The sequence below is a fragment of the Macrotis lagotis genome, chromosome 8 (genome assembly GCF_037893015.1).
Source record: "Macrotis lagotis isolate mMagLag1 chromosome 8, bilby.v1.9.chrom.fasta, whole genome shotgun sequence".
NCBI lineage: Eukaryota > Metazoa > Chordata > Mammalia > Peramelemorphia > Peramelidae > Macrotis > Macrotis lagotis.
The window spans coordinates 110,245,356-110,260,884 of record NC_133665.1 but is presented as its reverse complement, the minus strand read 5'-3'; the positions used below and the strand labels follow the sequence as shown (position 1 = coordinate 110,260,884).

Sequence of the window (15,529 nt, the reverse complement as noted above, 5' to 3'; positions counted from 1 at the left end):
ATTTAAAGAGCTCAAGTGATTTTCCCTGTTCAAAAAGATCAGCTTTATTTCATATCAAATCACTTCTAGCTTGTGGCTTTGCAGTTGTTTAGTTAAATCTTTGTGACTGCATTTGGGGTTTCTTGCTGGAGGGGGTTTGCCTTGTTTTTCTCCAGCTCATTTTAAAGATGAGGAAACTGAGGCAAATAGGGTTAATGAATTGTCCAGGGTCATATAGCTAGTCAGTGTCGGAGACTGAACTTGAATTCAGATCTTCTTGACTCCAGGCTGGTCCCTCTATCCACTACACCATCTAGTGTGTGTGTTTAGATAGAGGCTTATCTGGGAAAGTCACAAGGATTTTAGTGAACTACGAACTCAATTGGAATTGACAGGATGTTATGGCAGTCAGAAGAGTGAATGGGGCCTTGGGCATGATGCCAGAGCTAAGCCACTGAATCCTTCCCTGCTTTGACTACATCTGGGGTATTGTGTCTAGCTCTGGGTGGCACAGTTTAAGAAAGATTTTGATAAGCTGAAGACTATGGGTAATTAGGTGGCACAGTGGAATCAGGAAGATCTGAGTTCAAATTTAGTCTCAGATTTGACTGTAAGTCACTTGTTTGTCTAAGTTTCCTCATCTCTCAAATGATCCAGAGGGGAAAAAAATGGAAAACCACTCCAATATCTTTATCAAGAAAACTTCAAATGGGGTCATGGAGACTTGGACACTGGAAATTGAACCACACAACAAAGTGTGAGGCACTATGCTAGACCCTAGTTCTAAAAACATATAAAAGAATCTAGTTCCTGGCTTCAAATAGTTGTTGCTTTATTGGGGGATCCAACATATAAACAGATAAGTAAAAAGAAGATCATTTAAGGTGGATGAGAGAACTAAAGGAGTGAGGCAATCAGGCAAGTTGGGCAGGAGGTATCTGAGCTAAGAATCTAAAGAGACAGAGATGGCAAGGAAATATATTCTAGAGCTGTCATAGGGGACAGCCTAGAGAAAGGATGGGATATCTAGCTCCAGGCACAGGAAGTAAACCCTTCTAGCTGGAACAGTGTGAGAAAGGATGTGAAATGAAATGAGTTGAGAAAGACAGTGGGAAGCCAGACTGAGGACAGCTCTAAATGCCAGCAGAGGTTTGTATTTATCCTAGCCACACTAGGTAGCTACTAAAAGATTTGGGAGTAAGGAAGTGTTAAGGTCTAGCTTTGTTTTAGGGAGTTTATTTTTGCAGCTGTATGGTGACTAAATTGGAACCAGAAAGACCAATCAGGAGGTTTTTACAATAGTCTAGGTCAAAGGAGATGACGAACTGAGCTAAGATGATAGCTCTGTGGTGTGTGTGTGTATGCATCTATGCATCTATGCATGAAGGTAAGCGATGTCAAGGAGATAGAACCGGCAAGGCTTGGCAACTGACTTGTATTTGGCAAGTGAGAGAGAATGAAGAGTTGACTATGACTCTGAACATGTGAACCTGGATGACTGGAAGGGTCCTCAACCATAACTGAAGAGTCTGATAGAGAGACAAATTAGTGAGGGAAGATAGTGAGCTCCATTTTGGATGTGCTGAATTTGAGATACTCATGAGACATCCAGATAGGTATAAAGAAAGTCTAAATGTGTATGTTTAAAAGGTATCTGAATAGAAATGATGACTAAACTCATGGTTCTTGGTGAGTGCAGAAAATGGAGAGAAAAAAGGGTTCAGTATAGAGCTTTGGGGAACAGCCACAGTTAGGAGGCTGGACACAGATGATAATTCAGTGAAAGAGATTGACAAGCAGTAAGGTATAAGGTGTGTGAATGTGTGTGTGTGTGGGGGGCATATATATATATATTATAAATATATATCACATCTCTGAGTAGTCTGTGTTGAGGAGGTGAGTAGGCTAGAACAAACTAATTAAAAACAGAGAGGTTAGGAACCTGGGGAAATGACCAGCCCCCAAAGATTTTAGCTAAATTACACTGCTTTAGGCATACTGAAACAGTCCAGCAGGGAGGAGGTTGGCTGGCGGAGGAGACTTTTTCTCCTAAATTCAACAGCTGGAGAAGGCTGCTTGGCCTTCACTTCAAGAGCTTGGCTCTTGGAGGAGGAAGGACCCTTGTAAAGGCCAGAAGAGTACTCATTTGAATCTAGGCTGGGAGCCAACTTTTGAAGAAGAGTCCTCTGGGATTGCTAGCATGGTTGGATTAGGGGACTAAAGAAATGGAGTAAAGGGGAGGGTGGAGTCTCAGTCTCAAAGCTTAACTCCCACTCCACTCCTAGGTACCCACCCCCATTATCGAGATGGAGATCTCTGTTAAACGGGTAAGAGGAACATTTTTTCTTCCATTTCTCTTTTCACCTCATCTCTTCTTCTTCCTCCTCTTCTGATTCTCCCCTCTTCTCCTCCCCTCTCACTTTCCTCCCACCTTCCCCCACTTCCCTTGAACTCTTTTCAAAATTCATATCGTGTTGAGTTTTTGACAAGCGGTGCTGACCTCTTGGAGCTTACAGTCTAGTTGGGAAGAAAGACCCATACACAGGAAACCATCAAAGAACAGAAGTACAATGTGCGGCCAAGGGCTGGATTGTGTGATCCAGACAAGTTGGAGTTGGGGGAGGGAGGGTGGAGATCCCTCCAAGCTTTCAGAAGGCTTCAGAGAGGAAGCAGGTCCTTAAAATTCATGTCTATCAAACTGTATTTTAAGGCCATTAGGGGACTGTCCTTAAAGAGCTAGACCACAAATAACACTCATGGGATTTAGAATAAGAAGGAAGCCAAGAAACTATATAGTCCAACTTGTTTATTTTTATATAAGAGGAAACTTGAGACCAAGATAAAGGAAGTGATGTGTCCAAGAACACAATTTCTGACTCCAAATCCACTGCCCTTTCTGTTCCATAGTGCTATGTCTCCTACAAAGAATTCCATTTCCTCCCTTCTTCAATTTACAATTTGTACAAATCTGGGTTTTCCTATGTCAGGTTTGTTTAAGGTGAGATCTGCCTATGTATGTTTAGGCTCAGGATCATTTGGCAAGGGAAGGACAAAGACATGTCTTTACTGGGAAGTAGCAGAAGTTAAAAGTCACCGGGTTGAGATCTAAGAGCTGTTGATTTCTCTTTGGCTAATCTGGGAAGACTTTCTTGAGAGGATGGACTTTCAGAAATCCATAACCTTTCCTGCCTCCCTATTGGGAAGGAATTGGACTTGCACTTATTAGGAAGATGGGATATACATTTGGGGCAGAGTAGGTATGTTTAGAACAAGCTAAGAATGAAGGAGTCAGGGACTTGGGGAGGTGACCAACCCCAAAGTTTTATTTTTTTTAATGCAACGGGGTTAAGTGACTTGCTCAAGGTCACACAGCTAGGCAATTATTGTCTGAAGTCACATTTGAACTCAGGTCCTCCTGACTCCAGGGCCTGGTGCTCTATCCACTGCACCACCTAGCTGCCCCACCCCAAGTTTTTAGGTAAATTAAATTGCTATTAACCAAAGACTTAAAGTTCAACAAGGAAGAGGTCTCCTAGCTCCATTGGTTTCTGAGGTTAAAATGCTTTAATGACTTAAGGACCAGTGGCTCTAGATTGGGTACCAGACTGACTACTCTCTCCTTCTGTCTGATCCTGATCTAGCAAATGCTCTATGTGGGTTCTCCACTGGGGGTGGCCCAACTTCGGCTGCACCAATGTGAGATGTATGGGAACGCCTGTGCAGAGTGCTGCCTAGCCCGGGATCCCTATTGTGCTTGGGATGGCAACACCTGCACTCGATACCAGCCCAGTTCTAGTAAACGGCGATTCCGAAGGCAAGACATCCGACACGGCAACCCAGCTTTGCAGTGCCTAGGCCAGAGTCACAGTGGTGAGTGTGAACATGGGTGTGGGGGCCTGGGGTGGGGAAGGATTCACTTCTACTTCCTCAGAATGTCTGGAGGGTGGACATTCTGCCCTCTCCACCCCAAAACCTAACAGAGATGGTGACAGCCCAGCCTGAGGTTACAGCTCTCTTCCCCAATGGCACTGTAAATTAATGCATTAAAAAAGCATGTTTTGGGGCAGCTAGGTAGCACAGTGGATAGAGCACCAGCTCTGGAGTCAGGAGTAACTGAGTTCAAATCCAGCCTCAGACACTTAATAATTACCTAGCTGTGTGGCCCTGGGCAAGTCACTTAACCCCATTGCTTAGCAAAAACCTAGAAAAAAATTAAAAAAGCATGTTTTCAGCTCCACTGAAACAGGCCCTGCCCTCAAGGGGCTAACAGTCATGGTAAATGCAGAGAGTCTTGGGTGAACAGTCCCAGCTCTGTTACCATGTGGCCCACACAATAGGCCTCATTCTCTCCACTTCTCCAATAGGAATACTACCAGTCAGGCAGGCAGTATAATGTTATAATGGGAGAATGAATGTCAGAGATTTGGAAAGAATGAGGAACTCCCTGCAGTTCTAACTTGCAAACCCATCTCTAGGGGGGGAAGACAAAGTAAGCAATTTTGATCCATCCCATTGTTTCTTGTCCTCCATTCTCAAAGAACTTGGCCTCAGGGAGGCAATGCCATGACAAGTCCACTTTATTCTCCAGAGCCATCTGGGTCCAGTGGTCAGATATGGATCAAGATGACTGGAGATGGCCCTGGATGCTGTGGCCCAGGAGAAGGGCTCAGGTTAGGATCTTGAAGTCAGGTTGAATCTTTGCCTTCTTCTAGGGGATATCTTGGGGAATATGGAGGCCACTGTGGTGTATGGCACCGAACACAACAGTACCTTCTTGGAATGCCGGCCCAAGTCACCCCAGGCCACTGTGCACTGGTTTGTGCAGAGATCCAAGGATGGACAGCCAGACCAGGTGAGCATGGCTTCCCATTACTGTCTCTCCATCTCTTCTCTCTTCTTCCCTCTGTCTCTATCTATCTCCCCTTTCTTTCTTCCCCAAGGCAGGGCAATCCTGATCTTACTATTCCTCCCATTCTAAATTTGTTACATGTCCCATCCCCTGGCCCCACTCCCCTTGCCAGCCTCCAAAATGGCTTATTTGCTGTACCTTAAGTATCTAACATCCCCTCTACAGGCCTGAACACAGGCCTTCCTTCACCCATTGGAATCCCTCATTTTCTTTACACCTCAGGTCAAGTACCATTTACTACAAGCAACATTTTCTGGAACCTTCCTTCTCAGAATTGCTTTTACTTTATATTCACTTTGCATTTGCTTAAACATTTGCTTTCCCTCAGTGGTATGTTAGCTCCCGAGGGCAGGGACTGGTTTTTATTTTTCTATATCCTCTGCCTAGCATTGTTTGGCTCATAGTAGACTAATGCTTAGATTCTCCAATGGTTGGACAGATGGATGTATCAATTACTGAGCTCCTTCTATGTGTTCAGTCCTATGAAGAAAAATAAATAACTCCCCTCAAAGAAAACAAACTTGTTAGGAAAGGCAATATTTTAAAAACAATCATGGAATAGTTAAAGAATTAAGTTTTGAAGCATATGGGAGAGGCTGTTTAGCACTGTAAAGTTAATTTGAAAAGAAGATCAATGTAGACTGAAATATAGTCAAAAGGGAAACTTTCACTGAGGTGTACCTCTAGTTGAGCCATGAAAAATTTGAAGAGGTAAAGGAATAGCACCCCTTTGAAGCCAGAAGCAACATCCCCTAGATAAAGGACCTCTTTTGGAAGCTTCTCAGAATAATATTTTTAATGCATAAAGTAAAATATATAAGATTTACACATAAACTGATTACACTGAAATGCAGTTCACAGATACCCCAGGTTAAGAATTCCCTAGACCCTCAAGCTTTATGGTCTGGCCTTCTGGGTACAGGTTCATCATCCTTTACCATACCAGGAAGTTTCCCTTCTCTCTGTCCCAAATTTGGAGGACTTTTGAAAGGGTCCTCACCATTGCCAGTCCCTCTACTCATGAGGTGCTCCCACCCATCCCCCCCCCTTACCAGGCCTGGGCCCCTGACTTCCAGGTCCTGGCCTTTTTCCATTGCCTGGTCCTGATGCTTCCTGCTAGGAGCCCAGCTGTCTGCCCTGACCCCCTCCTTCCCTCCCTGCAGATCCGGAAGAGCCAGCCTGGCCTCTGAGACAGCTTCAGTCTGTTGTTCAGAGGGGCAGGCGTGGGTGGGATGGAGCAATTTCAGGACTAGCTGACCCTACTTTGACAGGGTCTTGGGGAGGACAAGACAGATTGATTAAAGAAAAGGGAATCTGGGCTTGGGAACTGGGGGAGGTCCAGTGATGGGCCAGCTGGCAAATTGGCACTGTGAGGAATTCCTAGGGAGTGGTGGCAGAGGGTGAGGAGTGAAAGTTTGGGGAAGGGGATTGAGAGATGGGACTGAGTAAAGCCTTCATAAAAGCAGTTTCTTTGCAGAAACCATGGTTCTTGAGGTTAGGAAGATTACTTAGAGGTACAAGAGAGGCTGGTGGTTCACTGGGGCAGGAGTCATCTGTTTTTTTGGGGAAGCTAAGAGTAATCCATATGCTAGGTCATAGAATTGGAGAATGAAGCCTAATAAATATCTGAAATGATTAGGAACTAAATATTAAAAAAATTTTGAATAATTAGCTAAATATTGATCTGTGACTAAAGTGTTTTGGGAATTCTGAGGAAGAGTAGTAGTAGATCAGTGGGGGCTTGGAGTAGTTGGGGAAGGTTAATGGAGGCAAGGAAAGGACATCTGGTATTTGTTGAGACAAAAATGCTTTTCCACCCTCTTCACTGATCTTGTTCCCAACAGGTGAAGACAGATGAACGAATCCTACAAACAGAACATGGGCTGCTATTCCGGAGGCTTAATCGCCTAGATGTGGGTACTTACTCATGTAAGACCCTGGAACATGGATTTGCCCAAACAGTGGCCAGACTGGCATTGGAGGTGATAGTGGCTGAACAGCTGGAGGGATTGTTTCCCCGGGAGCATGGGGAAGAGGAATCTATCCTCAGGAATTCTGCTTCAGTCCCATCCCGAGCTTGGTACAAAGACATTCTCCAACTCATTGGCTATGCCAATCTACCCCGGGTAGAAGAGTACTGTGAGCGTGTATGGTGTGGTGACCGTTACCGACGCAAGGGAAAGCACAACAAGGGCAAGGGCTGGTTGGGGACTGAGCTGGGAAAGAAGGCAAAGAGCCGAGCACAGGGGGAACGCAATCGGACCCCCCGTGAAGTGGAAGCTACATAGAAGAGTAGGTAGTTGGCATAGGGAGCAGCATTGTCTAGCTGTCCCAGAGGAAAACCTCATTGGCTGTCCTGCTTTCTACTTCTCCCACACTTATAGCTGGGGCAAGGGTGTCCAGAGCATAGACTGACCATCTTGTCTAGCACCCTATCATTTGTAGGAATTAAATCTCTGGCCCCTGATAGGCCTATTAGGCCTCTGCCTAAATCTCTGCTTGAAAGGCAGGAATCCAAGGGTTGAGTTCATAGCCTGGGGATCCCAGGCTTCTACAGAGGACTGGGAGGCCCCTTTCCTTAACCCTCTGTGCCACAGCCCGCACCCCTTCCTGCCAGTGTCACCAGGGACCGCCTAAACCTCAAGAGGCCTGCTCATATTCCACCGCCCTTTGTTCTCCTTGGGAGGTGGGGTTTGGTTTTCCAAACACATTTCCAGCTGTGCCCAAAGATGAGGGCGTTTTTGTTTTTCTTTCTCAGCCTGCAAAAAAATAGCCATTCTGATCAACTGTTAGGGTGCCTGGGCCAGAGCTATCAGTCTCATGTTGAAGTAGTAGCAGGTGGGACAAGAGATACTGAGATTCTCCCAGGATGCAACGTCTGGGGGAGGACGGATCAAAGAGAGCAATGAGGCATAAGGCCAAATGCTTCCATGCTTGTTCAATATAGAAAAACTCCTAGCAGAGTTTCTGCTAAGTGAATCATTTCTTCCTTGTGATGGATGGTGGGACCGTAGAGATTAGCCTGAAAGATGATGTATGGAGAGAGGGAGGAGAAAGAGATGAGAAATTTATTTTGACCCAATATCAGATATATCATATCATAGAAAAGGATGGTTTAAAAAGACTAATACAATCACTCATTTTAAAGAAACCACTGAGATCCAAAGGATGAAGTAAATTACTCAAAATATAAAGGTAGCAAGTAACAAATTTTGAGCCAGCAACCTTTTCTCCTGTGCCACACTGTTATATACTTTTTGCTTCTATCATCAATAGCCTTATTCATCTCCCCCCCCACCCCCACCCCCAGACTTATGGAAGAGATAGAACTATGCTCTTGTCCTTGAAATCTAGGGGGAATTCCATACTATGCCACCACATCTTGCCCCTTGGAGAGTCTTATTAGAATGAAGCAACTGATAATTGGGGCACCCCTTGGCTGCCAACAAGAGACAAATTACGGGCAACAGAAGACCCAGTTCTTTTTCTCATAGACTTAATATGAAGTCATCCATATTATTAAAAAAAATGGTAAAGCAATATGGGATTGCAATAATAAAGTGCTCAGAAGAAAGAAAATCAATGAATATCATAATTCTGCTGCCCTTTGCCCTTCTTAGCATTTGGAACACTGTTTCTAGCTCTGTTGTATTTCAGAGAGGACATAGACAAAGTAGAGCATAAGCAGAGGAACAATCTTGTTGCCAAAGGAACTGGAGATGTTTAACCTGGAGATTTGGGGGGGGGGCAGAGATCAGGGACAAGGAACAAAGCAGCATGGTCATTGTGTTTAAATATCTGAAGAGCTATCATAACAGAAAAAAGGATTAGACTTATCCTTTGCAGCTCCAGAGGGTAGAACTAGGGCCAATGGGTACAAGAGTCAGGGAGATGGTTTTCAAATTTTTTAATTTGATAATAGACTGGCCCAACAAGAATGGCTGCCTAGTGAAGTAGCTTTCTTGGGAATGTGCAAGCATAAGACCATGCCAAAATTGTTGTCTGAAAGGTAGGGATGATGGACTTAAAAAAAAATCTACAAGGTGCACTGGGCACCCCCTCCTACTATTGCAATTTCCTGGTTTTTCAGACAGCAAATTCCTGCTCCCTCCTTCAGCTCTCCCTTCCCCATGTCCCAACTAGGATTCTTCTAGGCTACAATATTGTTGTAATAATGGCTAGTGTGAACTCAGAAAATTTGGGTTCCTCATTCTTCCTCCCCCCACCCCACATGCATAGAGAGGGTGAGGAATTCTTGGCAGAAGAGATCTAGAAGTGTAGAAGTAGTAGGTTAGGGTAGAGGAAATGAGGGTTTTGGTTTTCCATCATTTTTCTGGGGGTGTAGTAGAGGGGATCAAGTCTAGGAGTTGCATGGAATTAGGGTGGAGTAGAGGATCAGCCTCTGAATTGCATGTGACCTCTTCCCCAGAGCCTGAGGTCTGGTCCCTCTTACTGGGTCTCCATCTATCAAGGCAAAGGTTCAAATTCAGTGTCAAAGATTTCACAGTCTGAACTGGTAGGCAGAGAGCCAGAGGAATATAGAGGCCCCAGGATCTTAAAGGAAAAGCATGTGGGATTCATAGTGGGATAATGAGAAAGGAGCCCTCTCTAAGATCTTTGAGAGTTTTGGAAAAAGCTAGGAGGTTGTTAGTTTAGGTCTGTAGTTTTTTACTGGGCATGGTTCCGATGATATTGGGAATGAGTCAGCTTAAATAGGGTTTCTACCCCCCCCCCCCCCAAAGATGCAAGTTTAGAGAAAAGAATTAGGACCTCTTATTCCTGGAACATTCCTGGACAATGTTACATCGAGCCATCCAGAGAGTAATTTAGCCCCAGGGTTGGGGAATGGGGGAGGATTAAATTGAAAAGATTCTTCCTATTCTGGAGATGAATGCATTAGTCAGTGATGCAGAAAAAGGGCAAAAGGGGTAGGAGTGGGGAGAACCATGGGTCTGACATTTCCTCTTTGAAAAAGAAAATAGTGAGATGGGGGGGAAGTTTGCTCCTTTCTCTGAAACCCATATACAGACTATCCCTGCTGTCTGGCTCCCATTGAATTTCCAAGTGAACAACCTGAAGGCATGAGATGAGAGCAGATGAGACCCTTCCTGAGTCTGCTGTCTGCTATGAATGTGGGAAAAGGGATGAAAAGGGAAAAGAGAAAGTGTAAAATACTTGTATTAAGCCAACAAAGGTCAAGGAAGAGAAAGTGGGGCTATAACTAAGACCATTTAACCAATTAACAATCCACAGTTTGAGTAGGGCCCCAGTCCTTGACAAAGTCCATACTCATCTTGGTCAAGCCAAGAATCATTTAAGAGCCTACTCAGTAAAAAAAAAAAAAAAAAAAAAAAATTCTACCAAATCTTGTTTGGAAGCTTGTTCCTCTAAATATACCATATTGTTTCACTTGTGAATAAGTCCTGTAAACATGCCACCTATTTGAATTTTATTTTTCTATGTTGGGATGAGCCTTGCATATAGAAGATGCTCTATGCCATTGGAGTATGTTTCCTATTTTTTTATGATGTAACTTATTTAGTCCTCTAGAAGGATAACTACAGAAGACTGTTATGCTAAACCTCTGGGGATGGGTATAATATGATATCACTGTTTCTGTGCATATACTGTTCTGCCAGCACTGCTCTTCTTATTTCATGGCCTGTGGATAGAGGAAGCTGTGAAGGGTGGCTCTAGGTTTGCAAGGAGAAAACAGCAGTGTTCTGTTTTATGGGAAACTAAGATTGTTCATTAAACTGAGAAAACCTATCCTGTGTATCTGTGATGATTTGAAACCTCTTTAGCATGGGCCAGAATTCAAAGAAATGCTGATAGGGGTAGGGGAGGGAGGCTTTTTGGTCCTGGGAGCAAAGATCCTTTCACAATCCCAGATATTTGCATTAGCATCAACTGGCCCAGCTCCCTGCTTTTCATCTCAATCAACAAAGCCTTGTAGTTCTTATCAGAGATCCCTCTCCTTGCCATGAGCACTAATTTGGATCACCTGGCCCTTTTGGCAGTACTTTTTTTTCTTCAAGGCAATGGGGTTAAGTGGCTTGCCCAAGGCCACACAGCTAGGTAATTATTAAGTGTCTGAGGCTGCATTTGAATTCAGGTCCTCCTGACTCCAGGGCTGGTGCTCTATCCACTGCACCACCTAGCTGCCCCAGTACCCTGTTTCTGGAACTCCCACATACCAATCAGGATCATGCACATTTCTTACAAAAGTGGGTTAGCTGGTCTTGGGGGGGGGGGGCAGGAGATTGAGAGAAAATAAATATCCTCCCTAGTAAGGGTAGGCCTAGGACTCTTGTCTAAAGGGTTAGGGGCTGGGCTCCATTACTATCATAGTTATTTTAAACAAGGACCCGGGTTTCCCTGGAGGGTCTGTCTTCATCTCTGCATAAATGACTTTAGGCAATTCTTCATTCTACCAGTAAAATGAGGTCTCCACAGTTACTTCCGAAGACAGCTATCTGACATAATGGATCCTCAATAAATGTCTCTAAGTAAAATGAGAAAGGATAAATGAAATAGGTTTGTTCCTAGGATAGCCCTTAAGTGGCAGTAGATGGCCTGCCTGTAGGGCCTGAAGTTAGGAAGACAGAAGTTTAAATTCAGCCTCAGATACTTAATTGCTATGTGATCCTGGGCAAGTCACTCTCACCATTTGCCTCAGTTTCTTCCGTATAATACACCTACCTCACAGGACTGTTTGAAGGATCAAATGGGATAATTGTAAAGTACTTAGCAGAGTGCTTTGTACCTAGTAAGCACCATGGAAAAGATATTGATACCAGCAGAAGTTCCTCTTTTCCTTTCTTCAAATAACCTATCCTTCAAGTCAGCAATGTGTTATGCTATCATCCAGTATTTCCTGAGCACCTACCATGTCCAGGACCTATGCTAAGTGGACACAAGTATGATGCCAAGCCCCTGCCTTCCTAGGGCTGAACCATGTAGACACACAGACAGGGTGAGAAGCTGAAAAGATAGTTGTAAAATGAAACCAACATTAAGATCTAAATGAGTGGCACAGTCAGGGAGAAGTAAACTTGAGTTGAGGTTTGAAGGAAAGGAGAGAGGAAACCCTAGGCATGGGGAGCAGCAGACCTAAAGCAAAATCTTGAATGCGTGCTCAGCAAACAGACAGGTTTAGTTGGATTAGAGGATTCCTGTGAAGGAGTAAAGGGAACTATATTTTTGCCCCCATTGTGGAGGGTCTGGAATGGCAGTTCAATTATCACAATGGGACCTCTGGAGCCTAGGTAGGATTTATTTCCATATGTACAGGTCTGGCCTCAAGGGGACTGCAGGAATAAGCACTGTACACTGACTCAGAAAAGAAAGGCAGTTAACTTGCCATCTTGTAAGTCATTCAAAGCCATTCTTTGAGCAAGGCTTATACTTTCTCTACCACAACTTATTCAATCACTCAATGGCTAGGATTATGACTTTACTTTCTTCTCCCTTTTCATCCCTTAATTCCAATTCAATGTCACCTGGCTATACTACTTCGGGACTTTTCCACCAATATAGTAGGCAGTATAGCATTGTAGAAATAATATTGGATCTGAGCTATCAATTCTGCCTATGGGGGAAAGGAACTGGACCAGAGATGGAACACAGAATGAGGAAATTCTCTTTACTACCGCAAAGTCAACACCTTCTCTGTATAGCCTAGTACAAGGGACTTGCCCAGGATGATCCAGTCAGTATGTGTCAGAGATGAGACTTGAAGTCAGGTCTTCTAGCTGGCTTGATTCATTATGCTATACTGTCTCTTATCATAAAAGCTCTTCCATACCACCCTCACTGTGCTCTATCTCTGCCATATGACCAAGCAAGAATCATTTAACCTCAGTTTCTCCATTGTAAAATAAAGGAGTTAAGACTGGATGATCTCAAAGGTACCTTACATCTCTGATATTATATTTTTGGTTGTCTTGATTTTCCTTGTAAAACACATTCCCCTCCTTTTATACCACGTATGTTTAAACATGGAGTCACCTGTGTCAGTGACTTGTCTTTCGTGCTCATCATCTATTTTTTTTGTGCTGCTCCATGTTCCCTTCCCAAGTCCTTATCTAAAAACTGAGCTGTATCCTCAATTTTGAAAACTGTCTTGCTCCTCATCTCTGTTCCTTTGTGTCCCTCAAAGAAACCTGCCTCTCTAGTATTCAAGACATTTTCCTATCTTCCATGTTACCTTTGTCACTGCTCACCCCAACCTACAGGCTTCTCTTCATTATAACTGATAAGTTTCTGGGATCAGGGAGTAGAATGTGAGAACTTTTTAACTCAACTTTCTCAGGATCCTTTAGTTCTCCCTTTTATCCTTTTAAGCCTGGGGCATTTGAAGTGTTCTTAACCCATGTCAATCTAGGATACTCCTGCTTGAGGTGAGAAATCAGATTATGGCAGACACAGAAGCAGCAGGTGGGAGGCAACATTCCAGAGGTTGGGAATGTATTTTCTGTGGGATATGGAAACAAGACAACTGTTCAGATACAGTCTGCACTGTTGGGGAACGTGCCAAGACTCTTGACTCCGGCAATCCATTCTTCCCTTTCCCTTGGGCCGCTTTTTCCTGACACAATTGCAATACCTTTGGGTTACAGGGGATCCTGTCCTATGGCAGGAAACAAGTAAAATATCAATACAAAGAGGGCCCTCAGTCTCCTGGCTCCTAAGGCTACAAATTTGAGGGATAGGGCCAATCCTGGAAATAAATGGGGTGATAAGAGTTTCAGAATTATCCTGTTCCTGAGCCCCATCCCCAACTAGGGCACAGTGATAAATGGTACCCCTCTGCTCATGTGGCCTCCTTCCTACTGACCAAATTATACATCACTCTGCCTTCTTACTACCTTGGATGACCCTTAAAAGATAGCATCTACTTGAAGCCATTCACTTTTCCTTGGACTTTTTTTAATGAAAGAAAACCATTTAGTTCCTGCTTTATTCACTTGGAGATAAATTTTGGAGTCTGAATCAATGTGTTCTAATTGTCTATATTTTGGGCTAGAAGGATGGCTTTATTCTTAAAACATTTAACTCTTCAAATGCTTACTGACTGTGCTTACTGTAAAATGAGTATTCTCATTTTACAAGGCGATAAACGGAGGAAGGAGGAGGAGTTGCTGAAGAAAAACTCTGGGAATCAGAGGGATGGAAGTCTCATATCCAGATGTGGGACCACACAACTAGATTTTTAAAAAATGTCTTCTTCCTTTGGGAATACACCAAGTCTGAGGTACCTTTCCCCTTTGGTGACAAGTATCTTTGAGCTAAATGGCAGAGAAAAAATTACAGAATGACAGAGAAGTATTTGACATTATGGATGTGATCTCATTTGTTGACTCTAAACCACCCTCCTTGGCCGATAAGAATCTGGTTCTGCTTCCTGTAGCCTAAGGGCCTCAGACAATAGTGTGAACTGCAGGCTAGGCTGGGAAGAACATTGTTAGGGAAAGAAAAAATAACATACAAACACAAAGCCCAGGCAAGACCAGATGAAGTTATTTACAAACCCTCTGGCTTTCCAGGGAGCTTAATGGCATGGAGGCTAGGGAGAGCACAATGGGGAATTGTTTCACTGGCCTGGTATCTCCCCTACCACCTCCTCTAAGGATAGGAGATGGCTTTGATGGTCAAAGATGCCTCAGACACAGCTCAGGAGGATGGTTCACTGTATATCATGGCTCCTTTCCTGTTTATCAGGGGTGTGTTTGGGGTGGGGCCCAAAAGCCAGGCTTGGCCAAAGACAAGTTGGCAGGGACTACTAAGTCTCATTTTTTCCACCCACACCACACATTGTCTTGCTCCTCAGGATGGTTGAGCCAAAGGGGATGTCTGTTTTTTGTCTTTTTTCCCCATTGAAAACCTTACTTTCTGTAGTTTGTGGTTAGAATGAACAGAAAACCCTTCAACTGTAATGCTGTACTATGGGCAAAATGTTTTTAACTCTGTTAGTCACAATGAGATTCTTACCAAATATAATTAAGGCTGCCAACACTCCAAGTTTGAACCTGAATATCCAAGAATTAACTTTCATTTCTCAGAAGCACAGTACTTTGCCTTAAATATAGTGAGACTTGTATGGGTACTATTCTACATTCCTAAAATGAGTATGATAGAATGGGCATAAGATAGAATGCTTCTCAAGATCAATGGCAAGAAAATTGTGATTGCAATAGTAATGTTCCACTGAACTTCATTATGTGACGTGGAGTTCCCTTGCACATAGTAGGCATTTAATAAGTATTTATTGATTTGTAATGGGTAGGACCTGAGGCAGCAAATGTAGATGGGGAGGAGGGATGTCAAGACCTCCGAAGGAGGTCCCTTCTTTAGATTTCCCTATTACTTATCTGTGTGTGTCACAGGCCCTCTTAGGTAAAATAAGGTTCTTACTGCTTTGCTAAGGCGCTGCCTACTAATAAGAGTTGCCTAATAACAGTTGCCTTGATGACTTTCAGCTGTTTTAGGTATCCACTAAAAAAAAAGGAGGATACAGGACTTTAAAAGCTATTGATTTCATATATAAGTATGAGATATGATTATTACTTGTATTTCTGAATTGGTATCATTCTGCTGAGCTGTCTCTTCACTGATGACACACATTTTCCAGGTGATTAC

The 15,529-nt window shown here is 43.6% G+C and overlaps 2 protein-coding genes across 2 annotated transcripts in view; one reads left to right on the top strand and one right to left on the bottom strand.

Annotated features, from left to right (window-relative positions):
• Positions 1-10,657, top strand: part of SEMA3G (semaphorin 3G) — a 23,596-nt gene extending 12,939 nt beyond the window's left edge. The window contains exons 13-16 of the mRNA XM_074198133.1: positions 2,265-2,306; positions 3,621-3,849; positions 4,692-4,831; positions 6,733-10,657. Of these exons, the coding sequence (XP_074054234.1) occupies positions 2,265-2,306; positions 3,621-3,849; positions 4,692-4,831; positions 6,733-7,176 (855 nt within the window). The 3' untranslated portion in view covers positions 7,177-10,657. The remainder of the gene's footprint in view (positions 1-2,264; positions 2,307-3,620; positions 3,850-4,691; positions 4,832-6,732) is intronic.
• Positions 9,201-15,529, bottom strand: part of PHF7 (PHD finger protein 7) — a 47,689-nt gene continuing 41,360 nt past the window's right edge. The window contains exon 12 of the mRNA XM_074198138.1: positions 9,201-15,529. The gene's annotated coding sequence lies outside the window, so the exon portion shown is untranslated.